Source organism: Salvelinus namaycush, chromosome 19 (assembly GCF_016432855.1).
Source record: "Salvelinus namaycush isolate Seneca chromosome 19, SaNama_1.0, whole genome shotgun sequence".
In the NCBI taxonomy this organism is placed as follows: domain Eukaryota; kingdom Metazoa; phylum Chordata; class Actinopteri; order Salmoniformes; family Salmonidae; genus Salvelinus; species Salvelinus namaycush.
Genome location: NC_052325.1, coordinates 3,390,948 through 3,399,919, shown reverse-complemented (window position 1 = coordinate 3,399,919; position 8,972 = coordinate 3,390,948). Strand labels below are relative to the sequence as shown.

General features: G+C 40.3%; 1 protein-coding gene across 1 annotated transcript; it reads left to right on the top strand.

Moving 5' to 3' along the window:
* The first annotated feature begins 368 nt into the window (after positions 1-368).
* LOC120063704 (transcription factor Sox-21-B-like) lies at positions 369-1,088 on the top strand. The gene has a single exon (XM_039013999.1). It carries the CDS (start codon positions 369-371, stop codon positions 1,086-1,088), a length of 720 nt encoding a protein of 239 aa, XP_038869927.1.
* Positions 1,089-8,972: the final 7,884 nt, after the last annotated feature.

Sequence of the window (8,972 nt, the reverse complement as noted above, 5' to 3'; positions counted from 1 at the left end):
TGCAATATTGATTTTCCTCGTCGGACAGCAACATGCATCAGAAAACGTAACTTTTACAGAGTTTCTCATCAGGACGCAGCGCATTGCTCTTTTCCAAACGGATATCTTACAACGGTGTGATGAAGCACTGAGATTTTACGTACGTTAATGAAATATGCTATTTTAAGCATTTTATCTCACACAATTATTGTTTCTCTGCTAAATATACTTTAATTGGATTACTTAGTTGTATCATATATGTAGACCTATGTAACTTTGATTTGCGTTGTTAGGCAACCTGAGGCTTTACTGTCACTAAATACTAGAAAGAGACTTGACATATTGTCTGTGATATTTCCTTTTTCAGACCATAAGTACTTTGTACCAACATGTCTAAACCAATGGATCACGTAAAACGACCGATGAATGCCTTCATGGTTTGGTCCAGAGCGCAGAGAAGAAAAATGGCTCAGGAGAACCCAAAAATGCACAACTCCGAAATCAGCAAAAGATTGGGAGCGGAGTGGAAACTTCTCACTGAGTCGGAGAAAAGGCCATTCATTGACGAAGCTAAACGACTGAGAGCCATGCACATGAAGGAACACCCTGACTATAAATACAGACCTAGGCGGAAGCCAAAGACTCTGATGAAAAAAGACAAGTTTGCCTTCCCAGTGCCCTACCATCTTGGGGAGCACGACGCGCTAAAAGTTAGCGGTTTATCTCATGGAGCACTTTCCGAACACCTATTGGGGAACCCCGACAAAGCGGCAGCGGCGGCCGCAGCAGCGAGAGTCTTTTTCAACCCGTCCATGTCCACGAACCCCTATTCGTTTTTTGAGCTCGGATCGAAGATGTCAGAGCTATCCTCGCCCTCGTTTCCTTACCCATCTCTGGGCTACCCTGGTGGCACGGCTTTCTCTGGAACTGGCGGTGTCGGTGGAACTCACACTCACTCTCATCCAGCCCCGGGCAACCCAGGCTACATGATCTCCTGTAACTGTACGGGCTGGCCCTCTGCGGGTCTCCAGCCACCGTTGGCCTACATCCTACTCCCCGGGATGGGCAAACCTCAACTTGACTACCCTGCATATGCAGCGGCATTATGATAGCCTATTGGACTTAGGAGAGGTTTACATGTGAAAAAATATTCATGCAAGAGTTTATTATGCATGCACAAACTTGTACATGTGATAAAGTGCTCGTCGTCTCAGATATCACATGTGTATGTATATTGATTAATGCCTTTATCTAAGGTAGGGCCTAATGCTTATTTAGAGAACTCTCGAAACTAATATTCAGCCATCATCTGTCAAATCCCAGAGGGACAGAACAAAAGGATGGCAGGAATACAGAGAGCAAAGGGCCCTTGTCAATGTGAATACTCATTTGAAAGGTACCATGTCTGTTGCTAAAGCACCGGCTTTACTGGCTTCTTATCAAGTAGACAGTTTACTACATCACACAACAAATCAGATATAAACATTAACTGGTCATACTTATCTTCATATATTTTATCTGATAATTAAATATTGTCTAAGAAATATAATCACTTGCTTTTATATGATTTATATTGTTGGTCAAGAAGGATTGCTAATTTCTTGTGCTTCTGGCTACGCTCATGTTGCTTTCCTGTTTCAATCAGAACGACATACGCCTGTAAATGTGTACAGCCTAAATGATGGTAATATTTAATTTGCCATTTGGCTAGTATTTGAGATGTGGTCTGGAACTGACTGGGTGGTTTGGTTCAAAATCCAGTTGATATTTTAAGTTTTCAAACACTGTTTTATAGATGTCTGTAATATTTATTGTTTAGTGGGAATCATTATGCTGATCCAGTTGATTGAACAGTGGACATACCTTGTCCTGTAACATTTGCACAGGAAATATTAAGTGCTTATGGGATGTAATTTATTTAAAGGAATCACACCGCCAAGTATGACGAGCCTAGAAGTTTTTTTTTATTCGACAACAATCGGTATCCTTTCTTTCAACATTGGCAATTCACCAAATTGTCTTTTTTTTCTTTTCTTAAGACCTTCGCATTTATGTGCATAAGGAGCAACACTCGTTTTTACTAACTCTTAATGAAGTTGTATGTTTTGTGTTTTATTTAAACACCACTTACATGTACTTTAAACTGGTAAATGCTATTATGTTCATATGTTGAACAAAGGGTTATAATAAAGCTATTGCGGACAAACAGAAAGAATCGCGCTGTAGTTCTTGCTGAATTGCTAACAAGATGTTAATCTGAATTGCCCTGACATGGTCAGCCCAGGTGGAGTGTAATGTATCCTCCAAAGGCCGTGTTTGTTCGCGCTGTGAATAGCATTACTAGGAAATCTAAATCAACCCATTGTAATCAAGAGCCAAAACCTGATTTATCACAATTTTAATCGTGAATAGGAAGATAAAACGGAGTGTGTTTCTGTAAGCCCTCCCAGTAAAAATGAGCTTTAAGCCTGTAGAACAGAAATCTCTTTGAGGTTTAAAACAGGGCCTGAATTAAGTGTCAGCTTCCAATTACAAAACACAACTAATTGCATTGTATTTAATGTATTTTTGTTATATATACTTTCTTCAACATTCGTCACTATGGCACGGTTTGTGTGTGTGTGTGTGTGTGTGGGGGGGGGGGGGGGGGGGGGCGCGTGTGCGTCTGTGTTGGTGATATCTCTGAATTTATGTTCATATTATGACATGTAATACATTGGACATGATATTTAAGCAAACTACCCCTCCTAGATTACATTAAGAAGTTAATTCATATGGATCAGAGCGATTATGCAAAACTAATTTGGACTGTCCAGGGATAATTATCATCCGACACGGTTAATTAAACCCTTTCACCATTCTGCATTCTCTATTGTAACACCCCGATCACTTCTTTCAACGGAACTTCCTGCTTAGCCCTGGAATTAACGCACAAGTGGCCTTGTTTCATTCAGTATGAAATAAAAAAATATCAAATTCAACATTTATCCTCTCAACATTATTTCCGCACATTTTAAAACAAACGAAGTCAACGCTTCACCGGGGGACTTTTCTCTGTGTCTTTGGTCCCCATTCTGACACCAGTGTTTTATAACCAGCAGTTTGGCCTTGTTGGAGAATAGCCTACATACACATCAGTAGAGTACAATAGGCTATTATGGGATTATTTATTTTTTTCGAAAACAGAAAGGATATTTATTTTGATTATTGTTTTTTTGAAGGTATCACTTATTTGATCGTTTTTGGTAGGAAGTAAACCAGAGATTGTTAAAGGGTAGTCAACAGTTGGCTGACCGAAACGCCTGAGAAGGTCGCCGGGTTAATAAAAGAGCGCGCATTACCATCTCAGTGAAAAAATCCCTCTCTTTATGTGGCCTTGTATTCTATATTTTACTTAAGGAAAGGGGGAGAAACCTGAACGAACTGTTTCTTCACTGGGAGCGTTTAGACGGTCGAGGAGGTTTTGTCTGCGAACAAAACGTGGGTTGGGAGGTTTTTGTGAGAGTGTTGTTTGTTGAAGTGGAGCTCAGCAAAAGCGTCTGCTTTCCTTCATTGTGATGAAAGCAATCAGTGGTATTTGGAAAACTGTTAGCATTGTGCAGTTTTTCTGTGTCCATTGTGGAGGATTTCTTTTCACAAGGTTTTTTTCAGCCGATCCAGCTGGCCGGAGTGAATAGCACTGCAATGTGTACACGCTTTGTCCCTCCAAGCCCTTCAAGTAGGCCACATTGAATAGAGTGAGTTGACACTGCATGACAGTGAAACAACACAATAAAAAATACATGAGCACATGAATAGAAGTAGGCGCATAAATAAATAAAATGGGTGGCCAAAACTGGATAAACTGAATGACAAAACGGTGAAAGGAGGAACTAAAATATATTTAACACGCTAGATTAGCATTAGAATGCAATCTACAAGGCTGAACAACTGGTGAATAGGTTTACCGGCCAAGAAAGAAATGGACTAAATGCCTTTTGAATAGATAAGCCTATGCTTTTTTTTCTCCTTGGGAGAAAAGGGGCCTCAATGGGAAAGGTGGAGATGCAACTATGCAAATAACTGGGAGAAAACTTTTTTCTTAGAATTGTTTTTTTCCAGAGTTGATTCCAAGATAGGCAGGTGATATAAATACAGCCATGTCAGTGTCAGTATTGAAAATGACTAAAACCTTTTCTACAATCATGCTTGTAAGCAAGATTGAATTTCATGATCATTTCATTTTCATATTTTTTATTTAAACTGGATGCATGGAGACTGAATGATGATCATTGTCAAATCCCTCAATCACATCTCAAATGTCTCCGATTGCTTTAGCCTCCTAGCCAAAACCATGGCCCCCAAAACACCATCTGCCATTTACCAGACTCACACTTGTAGAATCCAGAATGGTATGTCTGTTGTGTGACAATCCAAAAACACATTGTATACAGTATAAATCAAGGTTTGACCATATTTGTTTGAAATGGCATGATGTAAACACGTGAAGTTAGAAATTAGAAATACATATTTGTCTCAAAGTGAACAGGAGTACAGTGGTCAAGCAGCCGGCAACCTTTCTGTCTTGCTATAATTGGCAGATGGTCACTTCCATGTAGATAAGGGACATTTAAATGGAACTGAATATTTATACTAGTAATTGAAATAAACCTTTTCCCCCACACATGCCCAGGCATGTCTTGGAACATCTTAATGCATATATGCTTATGGAAATGTGTAACGGTCGTCATATTTTTCCTCCTCCTCGAATGAGGAGAGGTGAGAAGGATTGGACCAAAATGCAGCGTGTGATGAATACATAATGAATTTTAATAATAATAACGAAGACGAAAATATACTTGAACAAACTACAAAACAATAAATGAAGTCAACAGACCTGAACAAACGAACTTACATAAACACGAAGAACGCACGAACAGGAACAGACTACATACACGAACGAAAACGAAACAGTCCCGTGTGGTGCGACATACACAGAAACGGAAGACACTCACCCACAAACAAACAGTGTGAACAACCTACCTTAATATGGTTCTCAATCAGAGGAAACGTAAAACACCTGTCCCTGATTGAGAACCATATCAGGCTAATAGACAATGAACCTAAACATAGAAACACATAACATAGAATGCCCACCCCAACTCACGCCCTGACCATACTAAACCAACACAGTCTCACATTCAATTCGCGCATATATGTACAAAATGTATTTCAGCAGATTTCGTGCGTTTTTGTGCATTTTTGGGGTGGTTCAATTCGTTTGAAAATACACGAATTTCTGTGCTACTTAATTCGTGCGAAAATACACGAATTTCTGTGCTACTTAATTCGTGCGAAAAGACACGAATTTAACCAGTAGGCGACACACAAGCCTTTGCAACAACCATATAGACGCGATAGTCTATATTTCATTTTTGTTCTTCTTAATGGCTAATTCAACGTCATGAATATACAGAAATGTTGTCTTTGTTTAACCATGTTTTAAAATGTGTCGTTGTATGCCTATATGTACTGTTTTAGACTTGCTGAACAGAATTTTTGAGAAAAGACGCACATTTACGTGCGACTTAATTCGTGGGAAATATTGTTTTATTAATGCCAATGCTGTTTTCTGTGCTTGATTTCGCTTAATACTTTGGATACTGGTGCACTTGTAATCAGAACGCCTTTTTGTCATGTAGGCAACCATACACGATTTTCTTCATAACCCATTTCATATTTCGTGGAGCCTAAATTACACCATTTTCTTCATAATGCATGTATTACATGTTAATGTAAAATAATGAATTATGTTGGCTTACACTTATGGCCTTTCCAAGGCCCTTCCATACCTTAAGGGAACATTTTAGCACTCGCCATATGGTTAGTGAGAAACGCCACATTGCAAATGTACGGTCCCTTACTAGACGTCCTGCAACGTTTCTAAAATTCGCGGACGCGTCGGGCCGTGCGCGGGGGAGAGATCTTTCAGGAAGTCATCAAACGAAATCTCTCGGACGTTCGGTTTCCGTTTTATAAAAATAACAAATTTTGGTCATTTTTCCGCAGTCTCGGAAATTCCCACCAGAGGGAAAATAAATCATATTGCAAATGCACAAGCACATTGCAAATGCACGTGGCCTTTTCTCCTAAACTTATTTCGAAGACGAAACTTGGTGAGCGTAGGTTTGGCGTAATGGACAGTTGGCCCCGAACAAGATGGCGTCGAGGCCTCAACGCTTTTTGAGTTATGGACATTTTTCTGGGATTAAAGGTCAAAAACGCAAAGTAGGGTGCTAATTTGACCGCTTCACGTCAAAGTACATAAGCATACGGTGTCAGGAAAAAAAGAACCAGCCATTTATCTATCGTAATTTAAGAGAAATCGTACATTGACAAATTGGTAATGTTCACAAAAAGGAGTAAAAAAAAAAAAAAAGTTACAGATCCAGTTGCAGTGTGTTCAGACGAACATTTTTTAAGTGGGTCTCGAAGCTCTGCGAGAATTCTGTGATTTTATGTGATTTTATGAAATAACACACACTCATTTAACCCTCTGTAAATAAGTCAGTTCTTAACATAAAGACTTAAAACTCAATATTATATAAGAACCTACCCCAAGGAGGATATGTGTTCACTTTCAGCTTCCTATGTCAACCGGAAGTACCTTAAAATGGTGCCATAGGGTCAGTTTCGAAGGGTTAAAAAGGTCAGATCTTTTCAAAACTTCACTTGTGTGATTAGGCAACCCTCATGAACTGTAAATCAGTAATTTCTCTCAACAGATGTCAAAGAAAAGCTCTCACACACACACACACACACACACACACACACAGCAAGGATGGAGTGAAAAAGTACGGTGCTTAAAGACACACAAAGCCTGCAATGGCATTACCATTATCTCCAGGCCGTGCCGAGTTCAACGAGATGCCCCGCTTGACCGTAGCTCGCTCGGTCTGAGTGCAGCGACAGTGACAAGAAGAAGGACCCAAATGACCCTTTGACCTCAATTTCATATTTTTTAGCTTTTGGGAGACAAAGAGAGAACCGTTAAGGTTAGAAGCACAATTTGACCTCAGGAACGTTCCTAAGGTCCTCCCGATCTGTGCAAGCCTAACATTGACCGTGTGGCATTAACCCTTAACAGTTAAAAGAAGGTGTTAACATCAAACAGTTTACAATGACTGTTTGAATACATTGCCTGCTCCCCTAAATTCAACCTGAAGCCTATGTGGGTTAATAATGCCTTATGAACCTGTCTTCGATGACAATCCATCAGGCCACTACGAGGTCTACCTGTGTCGATTCTAAGCTTCCTGGAGCAACCGGAAGTGGTTAAATCACCCTAAAAGTGTTTGCCATACCCAACCTGCAGTTTGAGAGAAATAGTGCATTCAACCCTATGTTAATCAGTGAGTTCTTAACGTATAGACTTAAAACTCAGGATTCTGTAAAAGCCCACTCCAATGAGGATATGTGTTTACTTTCAGCTTCCTGTGCCAACCGGAAGTGCCATAATTGGTGTCAAAAGGGCTGTTTCGAAGGGTTAAAAAAGTCAAATCTTTCCAAAACTTAATATATGTGAATAGGCAACCCTCATGAACTGTAAATCAGTCATTCATCCCATCAGATTTCAAGGAAAAATTTACACACCCACACAGAAAGGATGGAGTGACATACTGAGGGGCTTAGAGGCAGACAGTGCCTGCAATAGTTACTTTTGTTCAAACTTTTAAAGAACCGTCAGACCTAGAGTTCTGAAACTTTACAAACCTGTTCTAGAGCTCAGGTCGATTAAGCACGGTGAGTTATGTGGCTCTAGAAGGTTCTCGGACCGATTAAAAGCCTCGTGCATTTGCAATGACTTCAATTCATTTTGAGCATTACAAAATGGCGACATTTAGAAAAGTCCCAGAGTTGCAAGACTAGGTGCATTGAAACCGGCTCGGCCCATAGAGACGGACCCCGACATTTCTGTCCAATAGCTCATTCAAGGACCCCGTAGCAAGGCATGAAAAAAAGTGGAATTTCAGCACCAATTAAGGTTTTGCTCGGGCACCGAATGACCTATCGAGCCGAAACTTGGGATTCGAGGTCGCCTCACATAGGGCTAAACATAATGTGAGAACTGGACCCGCAGCTAGAACATAACTACGTATTATTTGTTTTATTATGGTTTAAATGGAAGGCGCTGTGAATTTCGGGCCTGCTCTGAAATATGTGATAGTTGGCTTCTAAACGAGTTGGAAAAAGTGAGTTTGGAGTCAGATGGTATCAGTTTGGTGTCTGAAAATATCTAATTGACTGATGGACACTGACTTGCTAGTTGACTTTTGTGCATTTGCAATATGTTTCAACAGTGAGGTACCATCACCAAAATTGACATGATGAAATTTAACACAACGAGCGATGGAGAGGTCCCACTATCACTGCCCGGCCATCCCGAGGTCATCAGGCCAGTCATTTTTGCATTTCTGCAGTATTTAAGAGAATGCCAAATTCATGGCCAAATTCATGGTACATGCCCATTGAATCCTATTGCAAATGTAACGTTACATTTGCAATATGATGTGATGTTTTTCACTGTTGAATCATATTGCAAATGTAACGTGCATTTGCAATATGTTTAAACAGTGAAAAACCACCAAAATAGCATTCTGAAATCACCACTAAAAATGACATCACCATAGTCTCCAGGCCGTGCCGAGTTCAACGAGATGCCCCGCTTGACCGTAGCTTGCTCGGTCTGAGCGCAGCGACAGTGACAGTGACAAGAAGATGACCCTTGACCTACATTTCAAGTCTTTTGCTTTTGGGAGACAGAGGGAGAGCTGTTAAGGTTTAGAAGCACAATTTTACCTCAGGAACGTTCCTAAGGTCTCTGTGCAAGCCTAACCTTGACCGTGTGGCATTACCCCTTAACAGTTAAAAGAAGGTGTTTACATCAAACAGTTTACAATGACATCTCACCCCATAGGAGCTCATTGCCTGCACCCCTAAATTCAACCTGAAGC